Source organism: Oncorhynchus gorbuscha, unplaced genomic scaffold, assembly GCF_021184085.1.
Source record: "Oncorhynchus gorbuscha isolate QuinsamMale2020 ecotype Even-year unplaced genomic scaffold, OgorEven_v1.0 Un_scaffold_1454, whole genome shotgun sequence".
In the NCBI taxonomy this organism is placed as follows: Eukaryota; Metazoa; Chordata; class Actinopteri; order Salmoniformes; family Salmonidae; genus Oncorhynchus; species Oncorhynchus gorbuscha.
In genome coordinates this window covers 1-18,431 of record NW_025746230.1, presented here as the reverse complement: position 1 = coordinate 18,431, position 18,431 = coordinate 1, and the positions used below count along the sequence as shown (strand labels likewise).

Genomic DNA, 18,431 nt, shown 5'->3' with positions numbered 1-18,431 from the left:
AGTGTTAGTTAGCTGACATCCCGGAATATGAGTTCACTATGCTGTTCACCTCCTGCTAAAGAATCTCTGTGGCTGAATGTTGTCGTGAAAGAGGAGAAGGAAGCGGAGGTTGTTACAGTGAAACAAGAAGTAGAGGAAGAGGAGGTTGTTACAGTGAAACAAGAAGAAGAGGAAGAGGAGGCTGTTACAGTAAAACAAGAAGTAGAAGGTGAGGCTGTTACAGTGAAACAAGAAGAAGACGCTTTCAGAGTGAAAGAGGAAGAGGAGGAACGAGAGATTACTGTCACATCGAAAGAAGAGGAGAAGATAGGAGATCTGATTAACACCAGTAAGTACTGAGTGGTTGCTCATGAAACCAGGACCAAAATAATACCATGATTTTCACAAAATTGTGTTGTTGGAGCAGTGGCGATTTTAACATGTACATCTTGGTGGGGGCAAACTGATTTAAAAACAATATGTCTGCAACACAACACTAAACAATACATTAATGAGGTGAGGTAAAGTACTGGAGTAGCAATACTTTAAAGTACTACTTAAGGAGAAATACTTTAAAGTACTACTTAAGGAGAAATACTTTAAAGTACTATTTAAGTAGAAATACTTTAAAGTACTATTTAAGTAGAAATACTTTAAAGTACTATTTAAGTAGAAATACTTTAAAGTACTATTTAAGTAGAAATACTTTAAAGTACTACTTAAGTAGTACAGCACAACGGTTTGATTTGTCTAATCTTAGCAATTTCTTCTCAGCTAGCTACATAGCCGTCTTTGTATCAAAGATAATTGCGTAATTATCGTATTTCGCCGTCCTAACGTAGTCTTCACTAGCCAGCTAGCTAACGTCCACTGATTAGCTGCACTGGGAAAACTATTACACTCAACTGAACGACTTGATCAGTGTAGTGTTAGCTAGCTACATAGCTGTCTTTGCTGTCTTCGTATCTTCGTTCCAAGATAATTGCGTTGTTTAGGTTTAGAGTGTGTAGTCTTAGAGTGATTATCTTAATTTACCGAGGTTAGCTAGCCAGCTATTTGTCGTCCTTAACGTAGGAGACTCTGCTAGCTAGCCGACAGCTAGCCAACAGCTAGCCGACAGCTAGCCAACAGCTAGCCAACGTCTTCTGAATAGAACTCAACAACCCGGTCGCATTCACAGGTAGTATCACATTTTCATTTCATTTCATTACAGTACAACGGTTTGATTTGTTTGATCGTAGCTAGCTACATAGCTAGCTACATAGCCGTCTTTGTATCAAAGATAATTGTGTAGCCGAGAGCGATTTTCTAGGTTAGCTAGCCAGCTATTGTCGTTCTTTTAACGCAACGTAACGTAAACAACACTACTAGCTAGCCAGCTGGCCCCGAATAGCAGCACTGTAGAAACTATTACACTCAACGGAACGACTTGATTAGTGTAGTGTCAACAACGCAGCCACTGCCAGCTAGCCTACTTCAGCAGTACTGTATCATTTTAATCATTTTAGTCAATAAGATTCTTGCTACGTAGCTTAACTTTCTGAACATTCGAGACGTGTAGTCCACTTGTCATTCCAATCTCCTTTGCATTAGCGTAGCCTCTTCTGTAGCCTGTTAACTATGTGTCTGTTTAACCCTGTTCTCTCCTCTCTGCACAGACCATACAAACGCTCCACACCGCGTGGCCGCGGCCACCCTAATCTGGTGGTCCCAGCGCGCACGACCCACGTGGAGTTCCAGGTCTCCGATAGCCTCTGGAATTGCCGATCTGCGGTCAACAAGGCAGAGTTCATCTCAGCCTATGCCTCCCTCCAGTCATTTTACATTTACATTTACATTTAAGTCATTTAGCAGACGCTCTTATCCAGAGCGACTTACAAATTGGTGCATTCACCTTATGACATCCAGTCCCTCGACTTCTTGGCAGTAACGGAAACATGGATCACCACAGACAACACTGCTACTCCTACTGCTCTCTCTTCGTCCGCCCACGTGTTCTCGCACACCCGAGAGCTTCTGGTCAGCGGGGTGGTGGCACCGGGATCCTCATCTCTCCCAAGTGGTCATTCTCTCTTTCTCCCCTTACCCATCTGTCTATCGCCTCCTTTGAATTCCATGCTGTCACAGTTACCAGCCCTTTCAAGCTTAACATCCTTATCATTTATCGCCCTCCAGGTTCCCTCGGAGAGTTCATCAATGAGCTTGATGCCTTGATAAGCTCCTTTCCTGAGGACGGCTCACCTCTCACAGTTCTGGGCGACTTTAACCTCCCCACGTCTACCTTTGACTCATTCCTCTCTGCCTCCTTCTTTCCACTCCTCTCCTCTTTTGACCTCACCCTCTCACCTTCCCCCCTACTCACAAGGCAGGCAATACGCTCGACCTCATCTTTACTAGATGCTGTTCTTCCACTAACCTCATTGCAACTCCCCTCCAAGTCTCCGACCACTACCTTGTATCCTTTTCCCTCTCGCTCTCATCCAACACCTCCCACACTGCCCCTACTCGGATGGTATCGCGCCGTCCCAACCTTCGCTCTCTCTCCCCCCCTACTCTCTCCTCTTCCATCCTATCATCTCTTCCCTCCGCTCAAACCTTCTCCAACCTATCTCCTGATTCTGCCTCCTCAACCCTCCTCTCCTCCCTCTCTGCATCCTTTGACTCTCTATGTCCCCTATCCTCCAGGCCGGCTCGGTCCTCCCCTCCCGCTCCGTGGCTCGATGACTCATTGCGAGCTCACAGAACAGGGCTCCGGGCAGCCGAGCGGAATTGGAGGAAAACTCGCCTCCCTGCGGACCTGGCATCCTTTCACTCCCTCCTCTCTACATTTTCCTCCTCTGTCTCTGCTGCTAAAGCCACTTTCTACCACGCTAAATTCCAAGCATCTGCCTCTAACCCTAGGAAGCTCTTTGCCACCTTCCCCTCCCTCCTGAATCCTCCTCCCCCTCCCCCCTCCCTCTCTGCAGACGACTTCGTCAACCATTTTGAAAAGAAGGTCGACGACATCCGATCCTCGTTTGCTAAGTCAAACGACACCGCTGGTTCTGCTCACACTGCCCTACCCTGTGCTCTGACCTCTTTCTCCCCTCTCTCTCAGATGAAATCTCGCGTCTTGTGACGGCCGGCCGCCCAACAACCTGCCCGCTTGACCCTATCCCCTCCCCTCTTCTCCAGACCATTTCCGGAGACCTTCTCCCTTACCTCACCTCGCTCATCAACTCATCACTGACCGCTGGCTACGTCCCTTCCGTCTTCAAGAGAGCGAGAGTTGCACCCCTTCTGAAAAACCTACACTCGATCCCTCCGATGTCAACAATTACAGACCAGTATCCCTTCTTTCTTTTCTCTCCAAAACTCTTGAACGTGCCGTCCTTGGCCAGCTCTCCCGCTATCTCTCTCTGAATGACCTTCTTGATCCAAATCAGTCAGGTTTCAAGACTAGTCATTCAACTGAGACTGTTCTCCTCTGTATCACGGAGGCGCTCCGCACTGCTAAAGCTAACTCTCTCCTCTGCTCTCATCCTTCTAGATCTATCGGCTGCCTTCGATACTGTGAACCATCAGATCCTCCTCCCCACCCTCTCCGAGTTGGGCATCTCCGGCGCGGCCCACGCTTGGATTGCGTCCTACCTGACAGGTCGCTCCTACCAGGTGGCGTGGCGAGAATCTGTCTCCTCACCACGCGCTCTCACCACTGGTGTCCCCCAGGCTCTGTTCTAGGCCCTCTCCTATTCTCGCTATACACCAAGTCACTTGGCTCTGTCATAACCTCACATGGTCTCTCCTATCATTGCTATGCAGACGACACACAACTAATCTTCTCCTTTCCCCCTTCTGATGACCAGGTGGCGAATCGCATCTCTGCATGTCTGGCAGACATATCAGTGTGGATGACGGATCACCACCTCAAGCTGAACCTCGGCAAGACGGAGCTGCTCTTCCTCCCGGGGAAGGACTGCCCGTTCCATGATCTCGCCATCACGGTTGACAACTCCATTGTGTCCTCCTCCCAGAGCGCTAAGAACCTTGGTGTGATCCTGGACAACACCCTGTCGTTCTCAACCAACATCAAGGCGGTGGCCCGTTCCTGTAGGTTCATGCTCTACAACATCCGCAGAGTACGACCCTGCCTCACACAGGAAGCGGCGCAGGTCCTAATCCAGGCACTTGTCATCTCCCGTCTGGATTACTGCAACTCGCTGTTGGCTGGGCTCCCTGCCTGTGCCATTAAACCCCTTCAACTCATCCAGAACGCCGCAGCCCGTCTGGTGTTCAACCTTCCCAAGTTCTCTCACGTCACCCCGCTCCTCCGTTCTCTCCACTGGCTTCCAGTTGAAGCTCGCATCCGCTACAAGACCATGGTGCTTGCCTACGGAGCTGTGGGGGGGACGGCACCTCAGTACCTCCAGGCTCTGATCAGGCCCTACACCCAAACAAGGGCACTGCGTTCATCCACCTCTGGCCTGCTCGCCTCCCTACTACTGAGGAAGTACAGCTCCCGCTCAGCCCAGTCAAAACTGTTCGCTGCTCTGGCCCCCCAATGGTGGAACAAACTCCCTCACGACGCCAGGACAGTGGAGTCAATCACCACCTTCCGGAGACACCTGAAACCCCACCACTTTAAGGAATACCTAGGATAGGATAAGTATTCCCTCCCCCCCCCTTTAAGATTTAGATGCACTATTGTAAAGTGACTGTTCCACTGGATGTCATAAGGTGAATGCACCAATTTGTAAGTCGCTCTGGATAAGAGCGTCTGCTAAATGACTTAAATGTAAATGTAAATGTTAAGTTTTGGGGGGTATCTGTACTTTACTTTACTATTTATATTTTTGACTACTTTTACTTTTACTTCACATTTCTAAAAGAAAAATAATGTACTTTTTACTCCATATATTTTCCTTGACACCCCAAAGTACTCGTTGCATTTGAAATGCTTGGCAGGACAAGAACATTTTCAAATTCACGCACTTATCAAGAGAACACCTACCTGGTCATCCCTACTGCCTCTGATCTGGACGACTCACTAAACAGAGAACACCTCCCTGGTCATCCCTACTGCCTCTGATCTGGACGACTCACTAAACAGAGAACATCCCTGGTCATCCCTACTGCCTCTGATCTGGAGGACTCACTAAACAGAGAACATGCCTGGTCATCTACTGCCTCTGATCTGGAGGACTCACTAAACAGAGAACACCTCCCTGGTCATCCCTACTGCCTCTGATCTGGAGGACTCACTAAACAGAGAACATCCCTGGTCATCTACTGCCTCTGATCTGGAGGACTCACTAAACAGAGAACATCCCTGGTCATCCCTACTGCCTCTGATCTGGAGGACTCACTAAACAGAGAACATCCCTGGTCATCCCTACTGCCTCTGATCTGGAGGACTCACTAAACAGAGAACATCCCTGGTCATCCCTACTGCCTCTGATCTGGAGGACTCACTAAACAGAGAACATCCCTGGTCATACCTACTGCCTCTGATCTGGAGGACTCACTAAACAGAGAGCATCCCTGGTCATCCCTACTGCCTCTGATCTGGAGGACTCACTAAACAGAGAACATCCCTGGTCATCCCTACTGCCTCTGATCTGGAGGACTCACTAAACAGAGAACATCCCTGGTCATCCCTACTGCCTCTGATCTGGAGGACTCACTAAACAGAGAACATCCCTGGTCATCCCTACTGCCTCTGATCTGGAGGACTCACTAAACAGAGAACATCTCCCTGGTCATCCCTACTGCCTCTGATCTGGAGGACTCACTAAACAGAGAACATCCCTGGTCATCCCAACTGCCTCTGATCTGGAGGACTCACTAAACAGAGAACATCCCGAGTCATCTCTACTGCCTCTGATCTGGAGGACTCACTAAACAGAGAACATCCCTGGTCATCCCTACTGCCTCTGATCTGGAGGACTCACTAAACAGAGAACACCTACCTGGTCATCCCTACTGCCTCTGATCTGGAGGACTCACTAAACAGAGAACATCCCTGGTCATCCCTACTGCCTCTGATCTGGAGGACTCACTAAACAGAGAACATCACTGGTCATCCCTACTGCCTCTGATCTGGAGGACTTACTAAACAGAGAACGTCTCTGGTCATCCCTACTGCCTCTGATCTGGAGGACTCACTAAACAGAGAACATCCCTGGTCATCCCTACTGCCTCTGATCTGGAGGACTCACTAAACAGAGAACACCTACCTGGTCATCCCTACTGCCTCTGATCTGGAGGACTCACTAAACAGAGAACATCCCTGGTCATCCCTACTGCCTCTGATCTGGAGGACTCACTAAACACTAATGCATCGTTTGTAAATTATGTTGGAGGGTATCCGTACATTTTCAAAAACAATTCAATTTTGTCTGCTTCGCTTAATATCAGGAATTTCAAATTATTTATACTTTTACTTTTGGTACTTAAGTATATTTAGAACCAAATGCGTTTAGACTTTTCTCATGTAGTATTTTACTCAGTACCTTTAACTTTTACTTGAGTAGCTCTCTAAGGTATCTATACTCATACAAGAGTAGCTCTCAGGTATCTATACTCATACTAGAGTAACTCTCTAACGTATCTATACTCATACTAGAGTAACTCTCTAAGGTATCTATACTCATACTAGAGTAACTCTCTAAGGTATCTATACTCATACTAGAGTAACTCTCTAACTCTCTAAGGTATCATTCTAGAGTAACTCTCTATTAAGGTATCTATACTCATACTAAGGTATCTATACTCATACTAGAGTAACTCTCTATTAAGGTATCTATACTCATACTAAGGTATCTATACTCATACTAAGGTATCTATACTCATACTAGAGTAACTATCTATTAAGGTATCTATACTCATACTAAGGGATCTATACTCATACTAGAGTAACGCTCTAAGGTATCTACACTCACACTAGAGTAACTCTCTAAGGTATCTATACTCATACTAGAGTAACGCTCTAATGTATCTATACGCATACTAGAGTAACTCTCTATTAAGGTATATATAATCATACTAAGGTATCTATACTCATACTAGAGTAACTATCTGTTAAGGTATCTATACACATACTAGAGTAACTCTCTAAGGTATCTGTACTCATACTAGAGTAACTATCTATTAAGGTATCTCTACTCAAACTAGAGTAACTCTCTAAGGTATCTATACTCATACTAGAGTAACTATCTGTTAAGGTATCTATACTCATACTAGAGTAACGCTCTAAGGTATCTATACTCATACTAGAGTAACTATCTATTAAGGTATCTCTACTCAAACTAGAGTAACACTCTAAGGTATCTATACTCATACTAGAGTAACTATCTATTAAGGTATCTATGCTCATACTAGAGTAACTCTCTAAGGTATCTATACTCATACTATAGTAGCTTTCTAAGGTATACTCATACTAGAGTAACGCTCTAAGGTGTTTATACTCATACTAGAGTAACTCTCTAAGGTATCTATACTCCTACTAGAGTAGCTCTCTAAGGTATATATAATCATACTAAGGTATCTATACTCATACTAGAGTAACTCTCTAAGGTATCTATACTCCTACTAGAGTAGCTCTCTAAGGTATATATAATCATACTAAGGTATCTATACTCATACTAGAGTAACTATCTGTTAAGGTATCTATACACATACTAGAGTAACTCTCTAAGGTATCTGTACTCATACTAGAGTAACTATCTATTAAGGTATCTCTACTCAAACTAGAGTAACTCTCTAAGGTATCTATACTCATACTAGAGTAACTATCTGTTAAGGTATCTATACTCATACTAGAGTAACGCTCTAAGGTATCTATACTCATACTAGAGTAACTATCTATTAAGGTATCTCTACTCAAACTAGAGTAACACTCTAAGGTATCTATACTCATACTAGAGTAACTATCTATTAAGGTATCTATGCTCATACTAGAGTAACTCTCTAAGGTATCTATACTCATACTATAGTAGCTTTCTAAGGTATACTCATACTAGAGTAACGCTCTAAGGTATTTATACTCATACTAGAGTAACTCTCTAAGGTATCTATACTCATACTAGAGTAACTCTCTAAGGTATCTATACTCATACTAAGGTATCTATACTTGTACTAGAGTAACTCTCTAATGTATCTGTACTCATACTAGAGTAACTATCAATTAAGGTATCTATACTCATACTAGAGTAACTCTCTAAGGTATCTATACTCATACTAGAGTAACTCTCTAACGTATCTATACTCATACTAGAGTAACTCTCTAAGGTATCTATACTCACACTAAGGTATCTATACTCGTACTAGAGTAACTCTCTAATGTATCTGTACTCATACTAGAGTAACTATCAATTAAGGTATCTATACTCATACTAGAGTAACTCTCTAACGTATCTATACTCATACTAAGGTATCTATACTCATACTAGAGTAACTCTCTAAGGTATCTATACTCATACTAGAGTAACTATCTGTTAAGGTATCTATACTCATACTAGAGTAACGCTCTAAGGTATCTATACTCATACTAGAGTAACTATCTATTAAGGTATCTCTACTCAAACTAGAGTAACTCTCTAAGGTATCTATACTCATACTATAGTAGCTTTCTAAGGTATACTCATACTAGAGTAACGCTCTAAGGTATTTATACTCATACTAGAGTAACTCTCTAAGGTATCTATACTCATACTAGAGTAACTCTCTAAGGTATCTATACTCATACTAAGGTATCTATACTCGTACTAGAGTAACTCTCTAATGTATCTGTACTCATACTAGAGTAACTATCAATTAAGGTATCTATACTCATACTAGAGTAACTCTCTAAGGTATCTATACTCATACTAGAGTAACTCTCTAACGTATCTATACTCATACTAAGGTATCTATACTCATACTAGAGTAACTCTCTAAGGTATCTATACTCATACTAAGGTATCTATACTCGTACTAGAGTAACTCTCTAATGTATCTGTACTCATACTAGAGTAACTATCAATTAAGGTATCTATACTCATACTAGAGTAACTCTCTAAGGTATCTATACTCATACTAGAGTAACTCTCTAACGTATCTATACTCATACTAGAGTAACTCTCTAAGGTATCTATACTCATACTAAGGTATCTATACTCGTACTAGAGTAACTCTCTAATGTATCTGTACTCATACTAGAGTAACTATCAATTAAGGTATCTATACTCATACTAGAGTAACTCTCTAAGGTATCTATACTCATACTAGAGTAACTCTCTAACGTATCTATACTCATACTAGAGTAACTCTCTAAGGTATCTATACTCATACTAAGGTATCTATACTCGTACTAGAGTAACTCTCTAATGTATCTGTACTCATACTAGAGTAACTATCAATTAAGGTATCTATACTCATACTAGAGTAACTCTCTAACGTATCTATACTCATACTAAGGTATCTATACTCATACTAGAGTAACTCTCTAACGTATCTATACTCATACTAAGGTATCTATACTCATACTAGAGTAACTCTCTAAGGTATCTATACTCATACTAGAGTAACTCTCTAAGGTATCTATACTCATACTAGAGTAACTCTCTAAGGTATCTATACTCATACTAGAGTAACTGTTAAGGTATCTATACTCATACTAGAGTAACTATCTGTTAAGGTATCTATACTCATACTAGAGTAACTATCTGTTAAGGTATCTATACTCATACTAGAGTAACTATCTGTTAAGGTATCTATACTCATACTAGAGTAACTCTCTAAGGTATCTATACTCATACTAGAGTAACTCTCTAAGGTATCTATACTCATACTAGAGTAACTATCTGTTAAGGTATCTATACTCATACTAGAGTAACTATCTGTTAAGGTATCTATACTCATACTAGAGTAACTCTCTAAGGTATCTATACTCATACTAGAGTAACTGTTAAGGTATCTATACTCATACTAGAGTAACTATCTGTTAAGGTATCTATACTCATACTAGAGTAACTATCTGTTAAGGTATCTATACTCATACTAGAGTAACTATCTGTTAAGGTATCTATACTCATACTAGAGTAACTCTCTAAGGTATCTATACTCATACTAGAGTAACTCTCTAAGGTATCTATACTCATACTAGAGTAACTATCTGTTAAGGTATCTATACTCATACTAGAGTAACTATCTGTTAAGGTATCTATACTCATACTAGAGTAACTCTCTAAGGTATCTATACTCATACTAGAGTAACTGTTAAGGTATCTATACTCATACTAGAGTAACTATCTGTTAAGGTATCTATACTCATACTAGAGTAACTATCTGTTAAGGTATCTATACTCATACTAGAGTAACACTCTAAGGTATCTATACTCATACTAGAGTAACTATCTATTAAGGTATCTCTACTCAAACTAGAGTAACACTCTAAGGTATCTATACTCATACTAGAGTAACTATCTGTTAAGGTATCTATACTCATACTAGAGTAACGCTCTAAGGTATCTATACTCATACTAGAGTAACTATCTGTTAAGGTATCTATACTCATACTAGAGTAACTCTCTAAGGTATCTATACTCATACTAGAGTAACTCTCTAAGGTTTCTATACTCATACTATAGTAGCTTTCTAAGGTATACTCATACTAGAGTAACTCTCTAAGGTATCTATACTCATACTAGTGTAACTCTCTAAGTTATCTATACTCACACTAAGGTATATATACTCATACTAGAGTAACTCTCTAAGGTATCTGTACTCATACTAGAGTAACTATCTATTAAGGTATCTCTACTCAAACTAGAGTAACACTCTAAGGTATCTATACTCATACTAGAGTAACGCTCTAAGGTATCTATACTCATACTAGAGTAACTATCTGTTAAGGTATCTATACCCATACTAGAGTAACTCTCTAAGGTATCTATACTCATACTAGAGTAACGCTCTAAGGTATCTTTACTCATACTAGAGTAACTATCTGTTAAGGTATCTATACCCATACTAGAGTAACTCTCTAAGGTATCTATACCCATACTAGAGTAACTCTCTAAGGTATCTGTACTCATACTAGAGTAACTATCTATTAAGGTATCTATACTCATACTAGAGTAACTCTCTAAGGTATATATAATCATACTAAGGTATCTATACTCATAGTAGAGTAACTATCTGTTAAGGTATCTACACTCACACTAGAGTAACTCTCTAAGGTATCTATACTCATACTAGAGTAACTCTCTAAGGTATCTATACTCATTCTAGAGTAGCTCTCTAAGGTATCTATACTCATTCTAGAGTAACTCTCTAAGGTATCTATACTCATACTAGAGTAACTCTCTAAGGTATTTATACTCATACTAGAGTAACTCTCTAAGGTATCTATACTCATACTAGAGTAACGCTCTAAGGTATCTATACTCCTACTAGAGTAGCTCTCTAAGGTATATATAATCATACTAGAGTAACTCTCTAAGGTATCTATACTCCTACTAGAGTAGCTCTCTAAGGTATATATAATCATACTAAGGTATCTATACTCTTACTAGAATAACTATCTGTTAAGGTATCTATGCTCATACTAGAGTAACGCTCTAAGGTATCTATACTCATACTAGAGTAACTCTCTAAGGTATCTATACTCATACTAGAGTAACTCTCTAAGGTATCTATACTCCTACTAGAGTAGCTCTCTAAGGTATCTATACTCATTCTAGAGTAACTCTCTAAGGTATCTATACTCCTACTAGAGTAGCTCTCTAAGGTATATATAATCATACTAAGGTATCTATACTCATACTAGAGTAACTATCTGTTAAGGTATCTATACTCATACTAGAGTAACTATCTGTTAAGGTATCTATACACATACTAGAGTAACTCTCTAAGGTATCTGTACTCATACTAGAGTAACTATCTATTAAGGTATCTCTACTCAAACTAGAGTAACACTCTAAGGTATCTATACTCTTACTAGAATAACTATCTGTTAAGGTATCTATGCTCATACTAGAGTAACGCTCTAAGGTATCTATACTCATACTAGAGTAACTATCTGTTAAGGTATCTATACTCATACTAAGGTATCTATACTCATACTAGAGTAACTCTCTAAGATATCTATACTCTTACTAGAGTAACTGAACAAGGCAGTTAACCCACTGTTCCTTGGCCGTCATTGAAAATAAGAATTTATTCTTAAATGACTTACCTAGTTAAATAAAGGTTAAAATAAAAAAATATATAACTATTTGTTCAGCACTTTTGAAATGTACAGTGACAGAATTCAGAACATGGGCCGTTTTTACAATGTTCTCCCTGCATACCAAGTCAGAACTGTAGGATAAATAAAGGGGGAATATAAATAAACAGACAATGAAAGCTCATCCAATATTCGATGATGACATTTCTCTAAAACAGGTTATAGGCTACATTCTCAGCTACAGTTCTGACTTGGCCTTAGAGAGTTACTCTCATTCTCAGCTACAGTATACATCTCCCTGGCATATTACATCATTTATACAGCAGCATACAAGACATTTTTGGACTCACCTTGTTGTGCTCACTTAAACAGGAAAGTGAGTCCTTCTTGTGGGCTCTTGAAAGAGACGTGAAATCCCGACTTGAAATTCAGAGTTGGATGACTGTTAAATTATTTTCCGTATTTTCCCAGTCTGAGTTTTATCCGAGTTCAGTTTTATCCGAGTTCACAGTTTTATCCGAGTTCACTACCAATCGGTAGTTACGATCTTGTCTCATCGCTGCAATTCCCCTACGGACTCAGCGAAGGTCAAGTGTCAAGCCGCGCTGTTTCTTGACACACAGGTGTCAGTTGATTGTGGAGGGCAGGTCATCTGATGCAGCACTCCATCACTCTCCTTCTCTGTGAAATAGCCCTTCCACAGCCTAGAGGTGTGTTGGGTCATGGTCCTGTTGAAAAACAAATTATAGTCCCACTAAGCGCAAACTAGATGAGATGTCATATCGTTGCAGAATGTTGTGGTAGCCATGCTGGTTAAGTATGCATTGAATTCTAAATAATTCACAGACAATGTCACCAGTAAAGCAGCCCCACACCATAACACCTCCTCCTCCATGCTTCACGGTGGGAACCACACATGCTGAGATCATCCGTAAACCTACACTGCATCTCACAAAGACACGGCGGTTGGAACCAAAAATCTCAAATTTGGACACATCAGACAAAAGGACCACCGGTCTAATGTCCATTGGTCGTGTTTCTTGGCCCAAGCAAGTCTCTTCTTCCTATTGGTGTCCTTTAGTAGTGGTTTCCTTGCAGCAATTCAACCGTGAAGGCCTGATTCCTGCAGTCTCTGAACAGTTGATGTTGAGATTTGTCTCTTATTTGAACTCTGTAAAGCATTTATTTGGGCTGCAATCTGGGGCTGTTAACTCCAATGAACTTATCCTCTGCAGCAGAGGTTACTCTGGGTCTTCCTTTCCTATGGCGGTCCTCATGACAACTTTCTTGACATTTTCCAGTTTGATTCACCTTCATGTCTAAACTTAATCATGGACTGTTGATTCTCTTTGCTTATTTGAGCTGTTCTTGCCATAATATGGCTATCTTCAGTATTCCACCCCTACCTTGTCACAACACAGCTGATTGACTCAAACACATTAAGAAGGAAATAAATTCCAGAAATTAGCTTTTAACAAGGCACACCTGTTAATTGAAAATATATTCCATGTGACTACCTCATGAAGCTGGTTGAGAGAATGTCAAGAGTGTACAAAGCTGTCATCAAGGCAAATGGTGAAGATTCTTCTTTGAAGAATCTAAAATATATTTAGATTTGTTTAACACTTTTTGTTGGTTAATACATGATTCCATATGTGTTATTACATACTTTGAATGTCTTCACTATTATTCTACAATGAGAAAATAGTGTAGGTGTCCAAACTTTTGACTGGTACTGTGTTTTTTAAAATAAATATAACAAATGTTCACCCTCCCAGAGTCCCCGGGTCGTACCTCTTCTGGTATCACCTTACTGCTGGGTCTGAAGAGGGTGTCTGTGAGGCTGGTGGACTGCAGGAAAACACTGAGGCGGAGTGGAACTACAAGAGGAGGACAAGAGGAGGAAGAGGGAGATTTGACACATCAAAGTAAGTTCTGTAGTTTAGTTTGAACAAATGAAATATATCTGCCCCCTGGTGTCTGTTTCCAGGACAACCTGCAGAGTCCTGTTAGATAGACTGGTGTCTGTTTCCAGGACAACCTGCAGAGTCCTGTTAAATAGACTGATGTCTGTTTCTAGTAGAGGTCGACCGATTATGATTTTTCAACGCCAATACCGATACCGATTAATTGGGCCAATTTTATTTGTATTTTTATTTGTAATAATGACAAATACTGATTGAACACTTATTTTAACTTAATATAATACATCAATAAAATCCATTTATCCTCAAATAAATAATGAAACATGTTCAATTTGGTAAAAATTATTATTATATTCTTCTATTATTATATTATTATTATATTATATTATAAAAATAATGCAAAAACAAAGTGTTGGAGAAGAAAGTAAAAGTGCCATGTAAGAAAGCTAACGTTTCAGTTCCTTGCTCAGAACATGAAAACATATGAAAGCTGGTGGTTCCTTTTCACATGAGTCTTCAATATTTCCAGGTAAGTTTTAGGTTGTAGTTATTATAGGAATTATAGGACTATTTCCCTCTATACCATTTGTATTTCATTAACCTTTGACTATTGGATGTTATTATAGGCACTATAGTATTGCCAGTGTAGCAGTATAGCTTCCGTCCCTCTCCTCGCTCCTCCCTGGGCTCGAACCAGGAACACAACGACAACAGCCACCCTTGAAGCAGCGTTACCCATGCAGAGCAAGGGGAATAACTACTCCAAGGCTCAGAGCAAGTGACGTTTCAAACGCTATTAGCGCGCGCTAACTAGCTAGCCATTTCACTGCGGTTACACCAGCCTCATCCCGGGAGTTGATAGGCTTGAAGTCATAAACAGAGCAATGCTTGACGCACAACGAAGAGCTGCTGGCAAAGTGCACGAAAGGGCTGTTTGAATGAATGTTTACGCGCCTGCTTCTGCCTACCACCGCTCAGTCAGATACGTAGATACTTGTATGCTCAGTCAGATTATATGCAATGCAGGACACGCTAGATGATATCTAGTAATATCATCAACCATGTGTAGTTAACTAGTGATTATGATTGATTGTTTTTTATAAGATAAGTTTAATGCTAGCTAGCAACTTACCTTGGCTTACTGCATTCGCCTAACAGGCAGTCTCCTTGTGGAATGCAACGAGAGAGAGGCAGGTCGTTATTGCGTTGGGACTAGTTAACTGTAAGGTTGCAAGATTAGATCCCCGAGCTGGTGAAAATCTGTCGTTCTGCCCCTGACCAAGGCAGTTAACCCACCGTTCCTAGTCCATCATTGAAAATAAGAATGTGTTCTTAACTGACTTGCCTCATTAAATAAAGGTGTAAAAAAAAATACTGATTTCCGATTGTTATGCAAACTTGAAATCGGCCCTAGTGTCGGCCATTCCGATTAATCGGCCGACCTCTAGTTTCAGGATAACATGCAGAGTTCTGTTATACTGGTATATTTCCACCACAGATTTTTTTTAATTAGATAATTATCACGTAAATATGTAAATATACCCAAATCATGAAGTGATGTGAAGACGACACGTTATAATATTAATCAACAATGTCTCTGGTTGGATTTAGGACGGACTAGAAGAAGGTCAAAGTTCACCATCCGTCTGACTTTGTTGTTCACACAGGAGAGACGGGACTATCGTGGATCCTCTGGGGAGCCTCAACAACCTCATGATGCTGACGAGGCAGAGAAGAGTCTCACCAGAGAAAGAATCCACACAGGAGAAAAGCCATACCACTGCTCTCAGTGTGGAATGACTTTCTCTGAATCACATTCATTGAAATCACACCTTAGAATTCACACAGGAAATAAATCTTATGGCTGTGATCAATTTGGGAAGAGATTTACTCAGCCAAGCAACATGAAATCACACCAACAGACACACACTGGAGAGAAACCTCACCACTGTTCAGATTGTGGAAAAAGCTTTTCAACGTCAAAGTATTTGAAGCTGCACCAGCGGATACACACAGGACTGAAGCCTTATAGCTGTGATCTATGTGGGAAGAGATTCCTTCGGTTAGCCCACCTGAATGTACACAAGAGAATACACACTGGGAAAAACCATACCACTGCCCCTGACTGTGGGAGTAATTTTGTTCATTCAAGTAGTCTGAAAACACACCAGCTGGCACACAAAGGACAGAAGCCAAAACCTTACCACTGCTCCGACTGTGAGAAGAGCTTTTCAACATCACATTATTTAAAGCGGCACCAGAGAACACATACTGGAGAGAAGCCGTATGGTTGTGATTGTTGTGAGAAGAGATATGCTTTCACAAGTAGCCTGAGTTATCATAAACAAACCCACACTGGATAGAAACCGTACCACTGCTCTGAATGTTATTCAAGTTCTCTGATTTACATTTTTAAAAGATATACACATGAGATCTACATGACCTCCAACACCAGACCTGGGTAGTAGAACACAGAGTGTGGAATGATCTCTAACACCAGACCTGGGTTGTAGAACACAGAGTGGAATGGCGCCGGAGAAGAAGGCCCCCAACCGATTGTGTAATTTTAAATTGTTTATTTGCATCGTTTGTAACTCTTTTTAATGTTGTCGCTTATGACCGAAAATAACTTCTAGACATCAAGACTGCGATTACTCACGGACTAGCAGAAACATTATGACTCTGATAAACAGCTCCCTCGGGAACAGGCCCAGAGCCTCGCGTGTTTGTTTCCAGGACAACCTACCATCTGTGTGAAGAGGAGGTGGAGAAAAAATGACTACCCAGACTAATGACTACCCAGACTAATGACTACCCAGACTAATGACTACCCAGACTAATGACTACCCAGACTAATGACTACCCAGACTAATGGCTACCCAGACTAATGACTACCCAGACTAATGTCTACCCAGACTAATGACTACCCAGACTAATGTCTACCCAGACTAATGACTACCCAGACTAATGACTACCCAGACTAATGACTACCCAGACTAATGACTACCCAGACTAATGACTACCCAGACTAATGACTACCCAGACTAATGACTACCCAGACTAATGTCTACCCAGACTAATGTCTACCCAGACTAATGACTACCCAGACTAATGACTACCCAGACTAATGACTACCCAGACTAATGACTACCCAGACTAATGTCTACCCAACTAATGACTACCCAGACTAATGTCTACCCAGACTAATGGCTACCCAGACTAATGTCTACCCAGACTAATGACTACCCAGACTAATGACTACCCAGACTAATGACTACCCAGACTAATGTCTACGCAGACTAATGTCTACCCAGGCTAATGACTACCCAGACTATTGACTACCCAGACTAATGGCTACCCAGACTAATGGCTACCCAGACTAATGACTAATGTCCCATCAACTTTGGGACACAATCGTGACTTGAATGATTTCTTGCGATCAGTGGGACGCTACTGTCCCACCTGGCCAACTTGGCAGAGCGACAAATTAAATGACTATAAACTTTCATGCAATCACAAGTGCAATACACAAAAATAAAGCTTAACTTGTTGTTAATACAGCCAACGTGTCAGATTTCAAAAAGGCTTTATTCCGAAAGCAAACCATGCGATTATCTGAGGACAGCGCCCAACACACAAATCCATAACAAATAATTTTCAACCAAGGAGTTGCGACACGAAAGTCAGAAATAGCGATATAATAAATGCCTTTTGAAGATCTTCTTCTGTTGGCACTCCAAAAGGTCCCAGTTACATCACAAATTGTCATTTTGTTCGATAAAGTCATTCTTTATATCTATAAAAACTCAGTTTAGCTGGCGCGCTTCAGTCAATAATCCACCCAGTTTCCTTCAAACAAAATGAATCCCAAACGTTACCAATAAACGTATCCAAACAAGTCAATCAACGTTTATAAATCAAACCTTAGGTACCCTAATACGCAAATAAACAATCAAATTTAAGACGGAGAATCGTTATTATCTTTACCGCAGAAAAATACCAAAGACCGCGCTCTCTTCCACAAGTTTGGAAACACTACAGCCAAAATGGGAGCCACCTAGAAAAACTACAATTTCTGGCTCATTTTTCCAAAAACCAGCCTGAAACTCTTTCTAGCGAATGTTGACATCTAGTGGAAGCCCTAGGAACTGCAAGTCGGGACAGCACCCATCACATTACATAACATAACATAATGTTGACATCTAGTGGAAGCCCTAGGAACTGCAAGTCTGGACAGCACCCATCACATTACATAACATAATGGTGACATCTAGTGGAAGCTCTAGGAACTGCAAGTCTGGACAGCACCCATCACATCACATAACATAACATAATGGTGA

General features: G+C 41.0%; 1 protein-coding gene across 1 annotated transcript; it reads left to right on the top strand.

Annotated features, from left to right (window-relative positions):
- Positions 1-27: 27 nt before the first annotated feature.
- LOC124022849 (proline-, glutamic acid- and leucine-rich protein 1-like) lies at positions 28-14,094 on the top strand (the record flags this gene model as incomplete). The annotated part of the gene is made up of 2 exons (XM_046337536.1): positions 28-328; positions 13,945-14,094. Coding segments are annotated over exons 1-2 (451 nt in total), but the record flags the coding sequence as incomplete, so codon positions are not given.
- Between the last annotated feature and the right edge of the window lie 4,337 nt (positions 14,095-18,431).